The sequence below is a fragment of the Schistocerca piceifrons genome, chromosome 5 (assembly GCF_021461385.2).
Source record: "Schistocerca piceifrons isolate TAMUIC-IGC-003096 chromosome 5, iqSchPice1.1, whole genome shotgun sequence".
Lineage (NCBI taxonomy): Eukaryota > Metazoa > Arthropoda > Insecta > Orthoptera > Acrididae > Schistocerca > Schistocerca piceifrons.
The window spans coordinates 297,597,774-297,616,454 of NC_060142.1; the positions used below are offsets into that span (position 1 = coordinate 297,597,774).

Consider the following 18,681-nt stretch of genomic DNA (forward strand, 5'->3'; position numbering starts at 1 on the left):
TCGGCTTTTAAGAAACTCGCTATTTATTTTGTGGTATTTGCGAATTTTTGCATTGTACTTAACTTTTGTAAACTTCAAAGAAGTTGTTTTCATAAAATTCAAACTGTAGTTTCAACTGTTCTACACTCAGCACTTGGACAAACATGGTTATTTCCAACTCCAGCCTCCACTGACAATGAAGGGAAAAACAGAGGACTTTAATCACGTAAACCAGTGGAAGAGACACCAGTGACCAGAGGAGATAATTTATAAACCATGCGAAAAGCTTCTGGTGAAAAACTTCTTTTAAATGGCAGTGAACTTAAGATGAGGAAAAATAAATATAATTTTGTAGATAAAAGCAAAACGCATCTGGAGAAAGCCTTCTCTTCAACTGCAGTAAGATTATGACGGGAATAAAACAATTATGTCATTTCAAAGACGAAATGTAGCCGTTCGGTGAAGCTTCAGAGAGTTCAAATCGATTCTTCACGAATTTAGAAAATACGTCCCTTTTACCGAACAGACTGTGCTGCGACCGGCTCGGAATAAGCGCGATGACTTCACGTACTGTCGACTGTATCCATGTCTTTAGCTGTGTGACGCCAGAATAACTAATTGAATTAACCCTAATTGATTATCTTAAGGAAAGTTAGTCATATATTGCGAAGCCCTGTGTTTATAATACATCGTTTCAGAATATATTCAAGACTTCTTGTTCAGAAGAAGTATCAGAGTGACAGTGTGGTGACGTATCCTTCCATTTGTTTCATTAGACGTGAATTTACATTTCATTAATGGCCTGAGATGAGTTACGTGCAGAGAGAATTATTTCTTGATTATGCTGTTTATTTCTCGAAATTATTATTCGCCTGGAGCGGCGGAACTTTTACTATTGTAAGAAGTACGTGTGTTTAGGCAGTCAGACGCGAATTTAGGGACCCAAGGAGACTATAGGCCCAAAGTACTTATCCGCTGCACGTAACGGGCGATTTTGTGTTGGGCCCCCTTTCATGGACGGTTCACGAGAGTCAAATTAGTGGAACTGGTATTCAGAACTGAGCCCTCGGGAACTGCTAGACAGACATAAATCAGTAAAACCGAGTCATTCGTGTCATTAAAAAATGAGAACCGCCACAGTTACATTACGTCTTTTTAGGTGCTTGAAGATTTTACAGAATGCGAAATTCTGATGGCGCAGGAAAACAGACAGAGGTTAAACCCAACAGGGCGACGTTTAAGAAACTAAACTACGTTGGTGTCCAAGCGTACTGTAATTGAGGAAAGTTAAAAGAGAAATTTTGATATGTTTACATTCGTAACTTTGCAAATGCAGTGTGTTTAGACCAACTCTTGACAAAAATTTGTATCATTCGGTCTAAGACTCGCTGACTGAAGTGAACAGAGAGAAACCGAAAGAATGTCTAATACACTGTGCAGTTACAAATAAATAAATAAATCAATAAAATTTGTGGACTTGCATATAAAAGACTGTGTTTCCCCTAATTAAAAAGTGCCCTTGGCCCCCGTTTCGGTGCACACAATATGTCTTACGATGGCCAAGAGACAAGATTCCAGGCCCGCAGTACGATTTTGAAAGATAAAGATTTGCCAAATATCAATCCATGGCACCCACAATATCACGACTGGGATTACAAAGCGTATCTGAGAAGTTCATTTATTTAAAAATGGGAAAATTGGGAAGTTGCTTGTATTGTTGACGTCCAGTTCGATGGAACTCTGCACGATAGTTCGTTTCTTACAATTAATTTCATACATTACACCTCTTCGTCTGCGGAAGAACTTTGGGGCCGTTATAGCAACTGTCGTGGTAATCTGCTAGCAGATGTATTTATGAGAAGGTATAGCTGATAATGGAAGACCAGAAATATAATATAATAATACAGCTAATTTGGTTAAATTGGAACACAGGTATTTGGCACATCGAAGTAAGAGACGGGGAAGCAAAGTAAAGCATATTGGAAAACCGTTACTTACGCAAATTTGATATTCTTACTTCCTGTACACTCCAAGATAAGTACACCAACAACAGGAATGACATACATCGGAGAAGGAAAGAGGGTTTTTATATACGTCTTATTTGCAACGTAGCATAGAAACACAACAGTGGTGGTGGAAAAATAATATTTCAGGAGACATCTGAATAGTTCGAATAATATAGGGACACACATGTCTCCCTGCGCATTTCACGATGTGTTCCTGCGAAATTCTATAGAATCGGAGTGGTAGACTTTTCCACATGCTGTGGTTATCCAGAAAACGATGACTATGTAAACCACGTTTCACTGCGGTGTACTACGTATGGCACAGAGCAAAAAATCTGTGAAAATATACAGCAAAAAATGCTTATATCCTGGCCTAGAAATTTTAAAATCTTAAAAATTAACATCAGTCTCGTAATTTAAATTTTAGTAGCGCCCTGCGATCAAGATGCGCACATAAATCTCTGACGAATCAAAATATTGTTGGTCGTAAATTGATTCACAAATAAAATAACGTATACTTAATTTTAACTTAAAAAACCACAAGTATATAATTCTTTGTTTCCTGAGGAAAAACAGATGAAACTGGAAAAGGATCTACTTTGTCGATGTTCGCTATCGATTGATTCAAGCCACCCATTGTGCTTAGCAAAATCCGTAGAACTTAGAAAGTCACAACGCATTGTTTCCATCCACAATTCCATATATTTACTCAGTCACACAATAATGCACTGTTAAGCCCGGAAACCTAGAACTCGACATATTTGCTTTTATTTAAATTCAGTGGTACATCTTAGCGGTTATATTACACTGACTGAGAAAAATTTTGTCCACACATATTACTACTAACACTGGGTATATTGTATGAAAATTAACGTTAGACGAAACGCAACGGTGTTTGAAATTACAGATTACAAGTGCATCAGTTTCCACTACCGTACTGTGCGCCGTGTGGTAGAAAGTGTTTGGTATAGCAGAATAATTACCAAGGTCTCAAGCTTTGATATTCGTTAACAATTTTCACCATCCACAAAAACCTTCGTTGCTAAGTTGACGAATTACTCATACTCCATTATGTATGCTACTTTTTTGGGGCAGGGGGCAACAGTCTCAAATGGCTAATATGGGTCTGAGCACTATGGGACTTAACATCTGAGGTCATCAGTCCCCTAGAACTTAGAACTACTTAAGCCTAACTAACCTAAGGACATCACACACATCCATGCCCAAGGCAGGATTCAAACTTGTGACCACTGCGGTCCCGCGGTTTCAGACTGAAGCGCCTAGAACCGCTCGGCGACAGAGGCCGGCTACTCGGCAACAGTCTCTTGAGTGGTGCAATGCGTTGCGCCACGACATCCTAGCTTGTTCCATCTTGTCCATCTCAGAGTACCATACAGACCCAACGTCCTCAATTATTTGCTAAGTATAACCTAGTCCATGTCTGTCGCTACAGGTTTTGCCCTCAACAGCTCATGACGCAGTTACTCATACGGAAAGGTTTCGCAGTACACTTCTCAAGACCCAGCTCCCATTCTTGCCACATGGGTATGTGTATGCACTGCTGAAACTGTAATTTTCACAGCGGAAGGGCACATGATTCATCCCATTACGTTGATTGGTAGTTAACTATGGTATGAAATCTTGGATCCACATCTTATTAACTTTTAAGAAATTTGAGAACAAAAAATATAAAAATCATTTGATCAGTTTTCTACAGGTGAGACCACCGTCATGAACACAGCTTGCTCATTTCTTAGAGAAACTTCTCCACCTAAAATGTACCATACCCTCTTCTAATACGTCTACAATGTCATTGCTTCACATACCTACAATTTTCGAGCATCCAGTACCACATTCTGTATTCTGTGGCGTCAGTTTTCAGAAGTAATGCTTGACGAGAAAGATGGCAATATTGGAATTTAACTACCCATTTTTGCAACTATAAAAATGAAAGAAGCTTAACTACAAACATTCATCATCTTGGGTCGAATTCTCATTATCATCCGTCTGGGCCAATAAATTGTCGATGGCAAGAAATTTTAGTTTACTCAACAGAATCGAAGTAAGTAGTAATTTACAATGTCGTGTACAGTTAACTTTTCCACAGATCCAGTTGACACTGAATAATAGTTGTGAAGCCATACGTACCCGGGTATACTATGTCTTAGATATTTTATTGGTCCGTTTAGACAAGCAAATTAATTTCTGTACGCTCTTTTGATTCAGCTTATACTACGGTACGTACGACAACCCCGCGTATGAATTTTAGGCGCTTTTTCCGCTTGTCTAAGCAAAGGCTTGGCTAGATTATCGTGGCCTTTGAAAGGCAACGTACCAACACTAGATATACGAATACACAAATGAAACCTCTCACGTCTTGCAGGGCTTCTTCCCTGAACTGAACGCGGATTCTCAACAACACGCAGAGTTTCCAGCATTAAATAAAATATTGCCAAATCACATGTGAAAATAACTCATTAATAGGCAAAGTTTGGAGAAAAGAATAAGTTACCAGTCTTCGATAATTCATTGTTAGATGTTCATTAAGCGAAGTCATTTATCTTTCCTTACGTTCCTTAATACTATAACAAAGTAGCGGCACATACGGTAATTTATATCGGTTACTTTTGTCAGTGTCAAGAACCTATGCTCTGATAGTACCATGCATCTAGGGCACTGCTTCATACGTAACTGAAACAAATATAAAAAATATGAAAATAAATGTTGTGCACTGCAGCATAGGTAACTGAAGCTTGTACTATGAACTCGTTTCTTTTTACGCAGGATATTAACTACTGTATTTCCTGTCTGAAGGAAATGAAGAGTACCACCTAAAACCCTGTCGATAGTTGTCTCGTAGAAAACACTGCACAATCGCTCGTTGAGCAACGAACGGAAAAGAAAAGCATTCGTGAACTTTCCAAATGTACCAGCTCCGCAATCGCCCTAACAAGGGAACCTTCCCATCGAACCCCCCTCAGACTTAGTTATAAGTTGGCACAGTGGATAGGCCTTGAAAAACTGAACACAGATCAATCGAGAAAACAGGAAGCAGTTGTGTGAAACTACGAAAAAAATAAGCAAAATACACAAACTGAGTAGTACATACGCAATATAGGCAACATAAAAGAGAATGTGAGCTCAGGAGCGCCGTGGTCCCGTGGTTAGCGTGAGTAGCTGCGGAACGAGAGGTCCTTGGTTAATGTCTTCCCTTATGTTCTGTTCACTGGGCCTGTCGACTGCTATAGTGCACTATTAGGCAAGTCACCTAAATTCTCACTGATCAGGCTTCACGTATTTCTTATTACTTCATTAGTAAAGAACATAGTAACTCACAAACATTACAGGTACACGCGCGTTGGCAATCAGTTATGAGAAGCAGTGTCTGCTGAGTGACTGTGGAGTTTCAGACGAGTGGGTTAGTGTACTGAGCTAGTAACCGAGAAAATCATGGAATGGAACTAATTATTTTTGATGGTAAAAGTTACTATAGTTAAATGAGCATGGCTCCAATTTTTTCCAATATTTCATTCGTTTCAGTTTGCGCCTGTTTTTCTGGATTACGATTTTCTCCAGTGATATTCACTTTGGTAAGTACTCGTAGTGGCAAAGCATATGCATTAACAGTGTCTCTGAAGTGGCTAAAAGTGGTTAAAATCCACAACTGAAAAACTCTTTAAACTGATAGAAAAGTGTCGTTGTAATAACATCACAACTTGCTTGAATCGTGTCAAAAACTCAAAAGCAGTCTGGATTTATTAGGCAATTATCGCCATTCGGAACAGAAATTTTACTAATGGAATAACGATACTTTAATTTACTAAAAACAATGAAAATACACAAACTTACACTGAAAATGAAAATTTTGTAGTGGTCAACTGAAACTAAACAACGAAATGAAATCCTTGAAATAAAGTAAAATACGGTATTGAAAATGTTTTTGACAAATTAAAATATTTTTATTATTCAGTAAGTAATTAATAACAGTTTTTGCTGCTCGTTTAGTTGAAATCATTATGCAGTAGCGTTTTCTTTCTGGGATTTATTTTTTTAGCGGTACAAAACACACAGGGTTTTTCGAAATTAATAGTCGCTAAGACGAAAAATTACCATACACAGTAGTGCATAACGAACAGTTAAGGAGCAACTTTAGTATCCTTAGAAAATTTAATCATAACATCATGTTACACGAAATAGTGTTCGTGCATCCGAATTAAATCTGACGTAGGTCAATGCAAAGTGTTGAAATTTCTCTCTTGCAACCCCGTGTCCACCAAGACTCTTCCAGTGTTTTAGACTCTGTTGTGAACATCAGGATTTTCCGTGACAGCATACATCTTGCTTTGTGAGACTTATACCAATGGGTTAATATGTCACTGTCCATCCACAGTTCCAGATGAGCAATCTATATATCTTGACGAGAATGTCTCACGACATCATAAAGTATCAATACATCTTTTAAGTTCAAATGCAGAGAGTTAACTTCGAGAACATATAACACTGAATCGGAATAGTCTTGTTGAGACATTCAGCAGACGGTCGTAGGTCGCACGTAGTAGGTAGGTTAAGTACGAAGCGTTTCAGGTGACAGAAAAAATGTGCTGCTTATTCAGATTATCGAAAGGGGCCAGTCTGTTGTGAAATTTCGGAACACGTGTTACGCTCGCGTATTATTACTTTTATGACGACCAAAAAACTGTCCTTTGGGAGTCAGCCGTCCGCCTGCTTAGTTGGGTGGTAACGAGCTCACCTCTCATGCAAGTGGACCCGGGTAGGATTCCCAACGGGGTTCGAGATTTTCTCCGCTCGGGCACTGGGTGTTGTGTTGTCCTCCTCATCATTTCATCCACATCACCGCCGCGCAAGTTGCCCAGTGTGGCGTCGACTGAAATAAGACTTGCACTTGGCGGCCGAACTTCCCTGGATGGGGCCTCCCGGTCAACGATGCCATACGCTCATTTTGATTACTTTTTTTGGGGGGGGGGGTTACAGAACGCTTTTCGCTAATAACGATAGTCTGAAATCGAGTTCGTACTTTTCGACCATACGAAGAAGAAGGTAGCGGGTACCTGCACCCAAGTTGTGGTGTCGTGTTCCTCGACTTCGGTATGACATTCTAAGCGGTACCAAACCGTCACGTAATGAACAAAATGCGAGGATAAGGCATATCACACCAGCTTTTGATTGAAGAGTTCCTAGCAAAATGACCACAGGATGCGGTTCTTAGAGGAAGATTTCATCGGACGATAAAGTACAGTAGGGCTTACCCAAGGGAATCTTGTCAGACAATTACTGTTCACAACATGCACAAGTGATCTAGTGACTAACGTGAGAATCGCAATGGGGCTGTTCTCGGATAAAGTTCTTGTATGCAGGAAAGTTGCAATACCACAAAAATTGTAGTGAAAGTCAGAAGATCTGCTGATAATCAAAATTTGGCCCAAGGATCTGCAGTAAATCCTGAGCATAAACGATTACCAAAAACTCATGTGAATTAGTCAAATTTGTTACATTTCAGGGAGGATGCATACTGAGCGCTTTCAAGCTGAACGACCATAGAAAAGGATTCATACGAAAGGCAGATGCCAGACTCAGATTCATTAAAAGAATCCTCAGGAAGTTTAGTCCACGCATGATGAAGGTACTTTATGGAACCAGTGTTCATCCGATAGGTATTGCCACTCAGCCTGGGTTTCCTTAATACGTAAGATTGATAAAGGAAACAGAGAAGGTAGGACAAGAGCAGCACGTGACGTCACTGATTCACTTAGCAAGAGCAGAAGAGTCCCGGAAATACTGATCCGACTCCAGTGTCAGCGCCTACAAGAGAGGCGTTGTGTGTGACAGCGAGGCTTGCTGTTGAAATTTCGAGATTGTGCGCTGCTAGAAGACCGAGATGTCATGTTGCACCCTCCTATGTATATGATTGCCGACACGTCGAAGGAATCAAAATTAGAGAAGTTCCAGCTTGTGCTGCGGCTTACTATCAACCGTTCTTCTAGTGCACCATTTGCGACTGGAAAGAGGAGTGATGGAGCGGCAGTACTTTATGACGTATCCATCACAGTGCACAGCAAAATGGCTTGAATATTACAGATATTGATGTAAATGTAGAAGTAAATATAGAGGTCCTCCAGTGGTCCGGCTTGGTAAAGGTCTCAAACCTACGAAATATTTTAAGGGATTGGTCGAACATGGATTTCTTGTCAGCGCTAAAACCGATCCTTAGTCAGAAATCTGCTGTCCGATAGCTATATTTGTGGGATCACACTAAAATAAAACGCTTCGTCCTGATACGGCATACAATTGCTCGTTATGACAGATTCCAGTGACGCGTCAATGGTCGTATAGTCGAACAGTTACCTTATTTGCGTGTAGCCTATTTACGTTTACTCAGCGTTTCCACCAAGCGTTCATTTCAAGTCTTCTGGCAGTTTTTAATAATATTATACCGCTGTGGCATTCGTGTTTATAGCTACGTCGGCCGTCATATAAACTTCAAGCTGACAGAGATACATGATACTAAATTTCAACATAGTCACAAAGTGTCTGTAAGCAAAGGTCGGAACGTTCTACCAATTGTTAAACTCCTCGACGATAGAGATCCGTCCCTTAGTCAGGGAACCATTCGGGAATTGTAGGAAACGTCCTCATCCTTGGAAAATGTCCTAACTCAAGGTGTGCTATCAGCTTACCGAAGAGAAAGATATCAAATGGTGCAAGATCTGGACTTCTCCATCACTATCACCAAAGTATGTGCAGCCTTGGTTAAATTGTTGGTATCATTTTCTAAGGCTACGTGACACTGCATTTTGTCCCCCTACCGCCAGAATCTGGCGGTGAACCTGTGTGTAATTTAGACTTTTGAGCACAAGGGTCGTACTGACCCATTTACTTCAGCTTTGGAGTACTGGCACAGCCGATTCAACGCCAAGTGTGGTGCACCTTATATCCGCAACGCCGCAGAAATGTAAGGAAACCCTGAACATGAACTCTTTTCTGATAATCATCTTTGCTTCTCAGTGATCTTAGCGTGTAACTGCATGTGTAACTTACTTCCTAAAGTCCCTTCGTACACATAATCTCCGTCCGCGGGCTCGACTACAGTCCGCCATCAGCAATGGAGTGTGAATACTGGCCAGCCATTGGTGCTGGAAAAACCTTATAAAAATTATTATTCTGACTTCGGTCGAAGATCCCGAGACGGAAGGCCAACAGTCACGAGTAATATGTCAAAAAGTGGGCAAGAAAACCTAAACAGTTTTGTATAGAAAAGATTGCTTGACGATGAAGTGTAACACAGTGTCAAAGTCAGTTTAGTCAAAGAAGGTTCAATTCTATTGTGCTGTGTGTGGGCATATCTACAAATTACTGGAAGTGGAACAAAATTATCTCAGTGTAAGCTGCTGTATTTTCGATTATCTATGCCACACTGTGTGACCTTTGGTCTTAATTATCATCAGGGGCAAGTTGCTGCCTCGGCAGTAGCTTCGAACTGGATATGACACAAGAGTGCAAGGTATACAGGCCAGCGCCGGTTGCGGGTACTCACTGAGGACGGCGGCGTCAGTCGTCCGGTGCACGTCTGCAGACGGCGCTTCCGTCGTGACGACCTCCTTGGAGAACTCGAGCGTCGCCAGGAAGCCGTTGTAGTTGTAGGGCGGCACCGCGGGCCCTGAGCTGCAAACACACACTTGCAAATCGTCTGTCCGCGCCAATCTCCACTACAGTTACCGTCATGCTGATTGCAGTTGGTTGGTATATTAATTTGGGGGAGAGAACCAAACAGCGAGATCATAGGTCCCATCGGATTTGGGAAGGATGGGGAAGGAAGTCGGGCGTGCCTTTTTCAAATGAGCCATCCCGGCATTTGCCTGAACAGATTTAGGGAAATCACTGAAAACCTAAATCAGGATTGCTGGGCGAGGGTTTGAACCATCATTCTCCCGAATGCGAGTCCAGTGTGCTAACCACTGCTCCACCTCTCTCGGTGTCCAGTGATTGCAGTGAGTCTTGGACAGAAGTGCTGTTGTATACTGGGTATCCCTCCGAAGAGACGAGAGCCGTATTTTCTCTACTGTCTTGGTAGGTGTCTACAATATCGTATTTGAAACGTGCAGCTGGAATCAGTCTAAACAAATACACCTCATCACCTCTTTCATAACACGCCCATTGTAGATGAAAATGTTCGAGTTGTTTCAGATTATAAACAAAATGATTTTTAAAGTGGAATTTAATGTGCCTATTGGATAAAGCGGTTACAAATTAGTGTAGTGCGATGTTCGTTTCAGCGATACGCATAAACATGGACACTACAACACGAAGACTGAGCAGTATACCATTAGCGACTGAGCAGCGCTGCTGCATGGTGCTATCAGTCAGCAAGAGACACGGCAACGTTGTCGCTGACGGAGTACTAGTTATTCTTTGTGGTTTACTGTCCCTGCTCATATGTATCACTAAAAAAAAAATATGGCATTACACTAGTGTGTGATCACTGTATCGAATGGGAACATAAAATTCCACTTTAAAAATAATTTTCTTTTTAAGGGGGAAAAACAGATGCTTTCGCTCGACAGTGGATATCATATGAAGGACGCGATGAGCAGTATTTGTTTTGGCTGACTCCAGCTACACATTGAAAATACGATACTGAAAATATCTGCCGAAACATAAGAGAAAATGCGACTGGCGATTCTTAAGTCGGACACCCTGTGTATGTGCAATAAGAGTGGAGTGTGACGATCCATATTTCATGTATGGTTTGTGACGAAAAAAACCGACATGAGATTTGTGAGAGAAAATGCCTGTTGTCTCGTATACTCGTTTAAGAAGAGTGCATTCGAAAGCATTAAGACTCAACATTTACTCCAATGAACCTAAAATCACGTTAACATTCGCGTGCAGTCCTGTAATACCGTTGCAAAACTCTCCCTTTTTGAGTCAATCATTGTATCGATAAGCTGCTGTCCTTATTTCAGTTCACAGTACCGGTATATTTCATAGGTTGTATTCCAAGGATTTTTTTATACAGATATCCCTTTTGGAAGTTCTGATCACACGTACAGTGTTCCTTTCGTCTGAAACACCAGCTTACGCTGTAGATGTAAGACTCACCTGAATTCTAGAAGCAGGTTGGGTCCCGGGTACTGCAGGACGGCTTTCCTGTTGGAGCAGAGCGTCGTCAGCAGCGGGCTTGCCGGAGTCGAACCCTGGTACACCGCGATGTAGTCCGTGCCGCAGTGACTGCGGGCAAATACAACTTGACTGGTAAAGTGGCTTGCTCGCCCTCTTGGAACACACACACACACATACACAAACACACACACACACACACACACACACACACACACACACACACATACATACATACAAACTAAGAGACAGAGAAAGAATGCCAGAGAGAGAGCGAGGTTAGGGGGGGGGGGGGGAGGAAACATGAGAGAGACGGATAGGGGAGGAACGCTGGAGGTAAGCATACGACAAAGAGCTAGTATATATGTCAGTTTGATGTGAGAGAATACACATTGTTTCTGTACACTGTCAGAAATGTTGCTGCCGTAATGAAGTGTACAGTCTTTAGCAACAGATATTTATGTGAGGTCCCATTTATTAGTGAAACAACAGAAAAATGCATTGGATTTCTCTCTCACTGAGTAGTCCTCTGAGACTTCATGCTAAAAGACATACTTTCGATCAACTGTGAATTTTTGGCGTGTCTGTAAATGTTGCATTCTTAAACCCCAGTGTGAGACATTTCTATAAATATGCATAAGATAAAATTTTGGAATCAAGTGCCGTTATTAAATAAGTACCTTTTCATCATGTCTGTAAAAATAAGACAGAATTAACACGATGCTAAAATAAAAAGGCGTAAAGCAAACCGTGTTCCCTCTAATCGTTTCCGTGTCATAGCTTGTGCTAATTACATTAAAAAATTATGCAGTTCTGCTACTTATACCTAACTTAAAATATTTATCGTCGTATTAACTTGAGAATAACTTTATTTGTTTACAGTTTCTAAAACATAAATACAAGCACGGGAACACGGTTGTTGTCATGCGGACTCTTTCGCCAAGGGAGAACGTGATAATACTACTGGCGTTACCGTCCCTAAAACAGCGATCTTTCATTCTGGCCCCTTGTGGACGACTGCTGGATACTGGTGACTCTTTGTATCGCTGTTTTCTCTCTTTCTGTCCACCCCGACAGCTGAGTGGTCAGCGCGGCGATCTGTCACGCCAAGGGACCCGGGTTCGATTCCCAGCTGAGAAGGAGATTTTCTCCGCTGAGGGACTGGGTGTTGTGTTGTCCTCATTATCATTTCATCACCACCAGTCGAAGGCAACGGGAAACCACCACTGGAATCACTTCTTCAGACGCTCATGCGGTGGACCTCTCTGACGATGCTTCCCCCAAGACAAGCTCTGCCGTAAGGCAGAACACAAAGTTTAAAGTTTACCTCTCTTTCTGACTTCCGTCAAAGTTTTGCCAATTATATCATATTCTCATCTCTTTTCCTTTACAATTTGGTTTACACTAATGACAAAACTTCTTTAGCGACTTTCATTCGTAACTATGACATTCCCGAATAAGAATTTTCTCATTAGTGAATTCCTACAGGTTCAGTTTCGTTGGTACCAGTTAAAGGTCTAAGAGATATTTAAGGTTTCCTGGGATGGCTCTACTTTTCAGTTAAAGCAGATAGTGAAGACACACCATCTCCTGTTACTGTATAACTACTTCGGTTAAGTTCTCTGTTTAGGTGTTGCCAAACCATTTTCCAGAACTTCCGGTTAGATTTCAGTGACACAGCTACTGTGGTACTCTATCTCTCCTCAATCAGCATCTGTCCATTACTTTCAGTTCTTTAAAAATATCTACATTTCGAATTACAAACGTCTTCACTATTTTATTACGGTATCTAAAACTACTCGTTTTCTTAGCCAAAAGAGAGATAATGAGCGCTTGTTGAATTGGATGACGCTGCAATCAGAGGTTTTCCGAATTCTAGATTCTCATTTTGGGTGCACACTTTTCTGGGCACCAGAAGAAGGAGAAGTAACGGCGAATAGTTTCTTTAGACCAGACCGTGTGACAATGTCCTTCACAAAATTGCAAACGTTTCCGCGGAGTCTGGTAGAATTAGATCGTCCACGGAGGAGCATCAGAAAATCTAGGTATTTTCTCATTACACTTAGCATGTGTTTCATCTATTCTCGGGGCAGTAAATTTCACTACAACAGCAGCTGATATACCATCAGAAAGAATAACTCTAGGTCAAACACCATTTTTTTTAATCCGTTGCTATTGCAGCTGAGTTCGTTAATAATTACAGGCCGCTTTTCTTATTATTCAGATGGCCACGAGCTAGTACGGGATTACATCGTCACTTGCATCCATTGCCAGCAAAAGTACACTCCATTCTCTCCTGCACGAACACATCATTGTTATATTCACTAATGCAGTTAAATCCAGAGTCGTCTAGTTATTACATAGTTGCATTTTTTTAAAACTGCAACCCTATTTCCTGTGTCACTTATTTGGTATGCAAGAACTACTGGTAGAAATCATCATTTTCAGGCTGTCTATATTGTCTTCGTCTGTTTGCTAACGATGATGTAAATTTGAGACTCTACTCATAAATAAGTCCACTGGATGGTAGCCGAAATCGCCCTGTCTCAAACTCCTAAAAGACGCTCGCGTGAAATCTTTGCAGATTGTTTGACAAAGAGCAGCTGTAAAAAAAATGAAAACAGTGTGGAAGTGTGTGAAAACGTCAACAGCGCCTGAATAGGCCATGTATAGATAATCTAAATTTATTTCTGATCCTCGCCCTTGAAATTGCAGTGACAGGTGCTGTTACGGCTTACACACAAGTGCCTCCATGACAGCGCGAAGACATTTGAAATGGTCTGATGTGGACTCAGATGTGCCCGTTGTTACTTCCAACATTTGATCAATTTCTTAAGTGAATATTTTCCATCATACGTGAAGGGGACGGTGTATGATCACGTACTAAACAACAGAAAGGCATTTCTAGGGATGCGGCTCCAATATGTATGTATATCAGTAAGAACTAACCACAATAGACACAAATATGGAACCATATGTATTACTAATAGGGGTAAAATTATGCGAAAGATAAATTTATGAAATGCGAACGATTCTACTACACAGTGTTTCCAGGTGTGACACATTTACTATCATGTATATATGCAGACTGAAGCGATGAATTAAAATTTGTACCATGGCCGGCATTCGAAACCGGGTCTTCTGCTCAATGGGTAAATACCCTAACCACTACGCCACCCTGGCATAGTAGCTTTGCATAACCGCACAGATTACCCTAGCGCGCCTCTCACCTCAATCCAAATTAGCTGACGTTGCTATTGCCTATGAAAAAAAAAATCAACACCAGAAGACCATGGCAAAATTCCTGAAGGCCTATAGACGAACGACTACTGATGCAGTGCCTGGAAGCTGGTCTTTATTGTGAACACACGTAACGTATTTCACTTAAACAAGTGAAGAAATTCACTTCAGTACGTTTACAGTAGTGTGGACAAATCAGTGGGAAGTAGAGCCAACCAGGAAAATACCCAGGAGAAATCACCCGGCGTGACCTGAAGCTTAACGATCAAATAAAACTAAGAAGAGGTTAACCAAATGCTTGACTGAGAATTATTTGAGAGTATCTTCTACATCTACATCATATTCCGCAAGCCACCTAATGGCGTGCGGCGGAGAGTCTTCTTGTACCACTAACTAAGCCCTCCAATCCTGACGCGAATACCGCGTAGGATGGAAGATTGTTGGTAAGCCTCTGTATTGGCTCTAATTTGTCGAATTTTGTCCTCATGGTCATTAAGCGAGGCGTATGTGGGGGGAAGTAATATGCTGTCCGACTCTTCCCGGAAAGTTCTCTCTAGAAGTTTCAATAACAAATCTCTCCGTGATGCGCAAAGCTTCTCTTGTAACGTCGGCCAGTGGAGTTCGTAGAGTATCTCCGTAACGCTCTTGGGCCGCCTAAACGATCCCGTAACGAAATGTGCCGCTCTTCGTTGGATCTTCTCTTTCTCTTCTATATTTTCTATTTGGTAGTGATCACAGATAGATGAACAACACTCAAGAATGGGTAGAACAAGCGGATGAGTTACCTTACCTTAAGATTCTTCCTATGAATCTGAGTCTGCCATCTGCTTCTCACACTATTTGTTTACTATGGTCATTCCACTTAAGGTCGCTTCGTATGGTTACTACTAGATATTTTACGGCAGATACCGTATCCAGTAAAACTTTGAGGTTCGCCGATGACATTGTAATTCTGTCAGAGACAGCAAAGGACTTGGAAGAGCAGTTGAACGGAATGGACAGTGTCTTGAAGGGAGGATATAAGATGAACATCAACAAAAGCAAGACGAGGATAATGGAATGTAGTCAAATTAAATCGGGTGATGCTGAGGGGATTAGATTAGGAAATGAGACACTTAAAGTAGTAAAGGAGTTTTGCTATTTAGGGAGTAAAATAACTGATGATGGTCGAAGTAGAGAGGATATAGAGTGTAGACTGGCGGTGGCAAGGAAATCGTTTCTGAAGAAGAGAAATTTGTTGACATCGAGTATAGATTTAAGTGTCAGGAAGTCGTTTCTGAAAGTATTTGTATGGAGTGTAGCCATGTATGGAAGTGAAACATGGACGATAACCAGTTTGGACAAGAAGAGAATAGAAGCTTTCGAAATGTGGTGCTACAGAAGAATGCTGAAGATAAGGTGGGTAGATCACGTAACTAATGAGGAGGTATTGAATAGGATTGGGGAGAAGAGAAGTTTGTGGCACAACTTGACTAGAAGAAGGGATCGGTTGGTAGGACATGTTTTGAGGCATCAAGGGATCACAAATTTAGCATTGGAGGGCAGCGTGGAGGGTAAAAATCGTAGAGGGAGACCAAGAGATCAATACACTAAGCAGATTCAGAAGGATGTAGGTTGCAGTAGGTACTGGAAGATGAAGAAGCTTGCACAGCATAGAGTAGCATGGAGAGCTGCATCAAACCAGTCTCAGGACTGAAGACCACAACAGCAACAACAACAACAACCGTATCCAGCGCTTTGTCGTCAATAGTGTAGCTATAAAATAGTGGATTTCTCTTCCTATGTATGCGCAGTACGTTATATATATTTACGTTCATGGTCAACTGCCAGAGCCTGCACCATTCATCAGTTCTCTGGAGGTCGTTCTGCAAATAATTACTATCCTCTGGCGTTGCTACTTTGTTATGGAGGACCGCGCCAACTGCGAACAGCTTCGGGGAGCATCCGACGCTTTCTGCTAGATCTTTTACATATATTGTAAACAGTAACGGTCCTGTCACACTTCCTAAGGGCACATTGGAAATTATCTTTAAATCTGCCGATTTTGTTCTATTAAGAGAGACGTGTTGAGTTTCGTCAGCAAGGAAGTCTTGAATCTAATTGCAAATCCGCTCCGATACTCCGTAAGCTCTCATTTTTTTCTGTAGACGGCAGTGCGAGACGGTGTCAAATGGCTTCCTGAAGTCAAGGAATACGGCATCAACCTGAGCGCCATTGTCCACGGCACAGTGGCTCTCATGGAGGAAGAAAGCGAGTTGAATTTCGCAAGATCTCTGCGGAATCTATGTGGACTTTTATAGAGTAGATTTTCCTTCTCTAGGAACGTCATAATTCTTGAGCATAAGACACGTTGCATAATTCTACAACAAATTGACGTCAACGATATAGGTACATGGCAACTACCTTGCCGCAGTGGATACACGAGTTCCCTTCAGATCACCGAAGTTAAACGCGGTTGGGCGTGGCTTGCACTTGGATAGGTGACCATACGGGCCGCCATGCGCTGTTCACATTTTAAGGGATGCACTCAGCCTCGTTATGCCAAATGAGGTGTTACTCGGCCGAATATTAGTATCTTCGGTCAAAGAAAACCATCATAACGACTGGGAGAGCTGTGTGCTGACCACACGTCCCTCCTATCCGCTGCCTCAGATGGGGATGACACGGCGATCGGATAGTCCCGATGGGCCACTTGTGACCTGAAGACGGAGGTATATAATTGAGTGCATGTGTTCTACGGCCCTTCTTAAAAACGGGAATGACCTGCACTTTGTTCCAGTCGCTACGTATCTTTCGTTGTTCAACCGACGTACGAAAAATTACTACTAGAAGGGAAGCAAGTTCTTCTGCTTAACCTTTGTAGAATATTATAGGTACCTCACCTGGTCCTGACGCCTTCTACTAAACGATTGTAGTTGTTTTTGTATTCCGCGATTGGTTATCTCAGTATCGGCCATATTGACGTTTGTACGACGATTGAAAGGAGGGACCGTGCAACGATCTTCCGCGGTGACAGAATTTTGGAAGAACGAATTCTGTATTTCTGCCTTCTCCCTGTCATCTTCCGTTTGTGTACCAGTATGGTCACTGAATGAATGAATAGGTGACTTTGACCTACTTACTGATTTTACATACGGCCAAAACCTTTTAGGGTTTTTACTCTGGTCGGTTGACAAACTTTTACTTTCAAACTCATTGAAAGCTTCTCTCATTGATCTCCTCATGCTTATTTTCGCTTCGTTCAGCTTTTGTTTGTCAGCCAGGTTTTCAGTTCTCTTGAATCTGAGGTGAAGTTCTCTTTGTTTACGTAGCAGATTCCTGGAAATTTGTGGTAAGTTCTATGAGACCAATCTGCTGAGGTCACCGGTCCATAGGCTTACACACTACTTACTCTAACTTTAACTTACTCTAAGGACAACACACACACCCATGCTCTAGGAAAGACTCGATCCTTCGACGGGGGTGAGCTGCGCGAACCGTGGCAAGACGCCCAAGACTGCGCGGCTGACCAGCGCGGCTAGCAGTTTTCTATCACGGCTGTTATACCATGGTGGATCTTTCCCGTTCCTTAAGACCTTACTCGGAACTATTTGCCTAGGGAATATTGCACGATTCCTTTAAATTTTTTCCATTTGTTTTCCACATCTTCGTCTTCATCACCGAATATTTGATGTTGACTGCTCAGACACTCTGAAATTTGTATCCTGTCACTCTTGCTAAGCAAAAATATCTTCCTGAATTCTTAACATTCTTCCTCACACCCGTTGTCATACATGCTATCGCAGCTTTGTAATTACTGATAGCTTCCTCTGCGTTAATTGATTCGAAAAGTTCAGGTCTGTTTGTTGCCAAGAGGCCTAAGACGTTATCTTAACGATTTGATTTTCTAACTATCTGCTAAAAGTAATTTTCAGAGAAGACATCCAGAACAATGTCACACGAATCCCTGTCTGTGGCACCAGTTTTGGTACCACGACACTCGCAATCTATACTGGCAAGTTGAAGTCACCCCCTATTACAACAGCATGATCAGGGAATTACTGACGATATTCTGCAAGTTCTGTCTGAAGTGATCTGTCATTAGAGCTCCTGATCCAGACGGTCTTTAAAAGCATCTGGTTACCATTTTTGACCGATCTTTTATACCACCCAGATTAATTCATAATCGTAATCCGTGAAACCTATCTAGATTTTGTGGAATTTTTACTGCAATGAAAATGCCGCCACCACTGGCGACTAACCTATCCTTACGATAAATATTCGAATCTGAACTTAGGATGTTGCCCTTAACGTCCAATTTCAGCCAACATTCTATTCCTAT

General features: G+C 41.6%; 1 protein-coding gene across 1 annotated transcript in view; it reads right to left on the reverse strand.

Moving 5' to 3' along the window:
* The window catches only part of LOC124798953, a 356,047-nt gene that overhangs the window by 183,482 nt on the left and 153,884 nt on the right, over positions 1–18,681 (reverse strand). Inside the window, exons 7-8 of the mRNA XM_047262487.1 lie at positions 11,103–11,231; positions 9,538–9,665 (exon numbers count right to left, since the gene is read on the reverse strand). Coding sequence (XP_047118443.1) covers positions 9,538–9,665; positions 11,103–11,231 — 257 coding nt within the window. The remainder of the gene's footprint in view (positions 1–9,537; positions 9,666–11,102; positions 11,232–18,681) is intronic.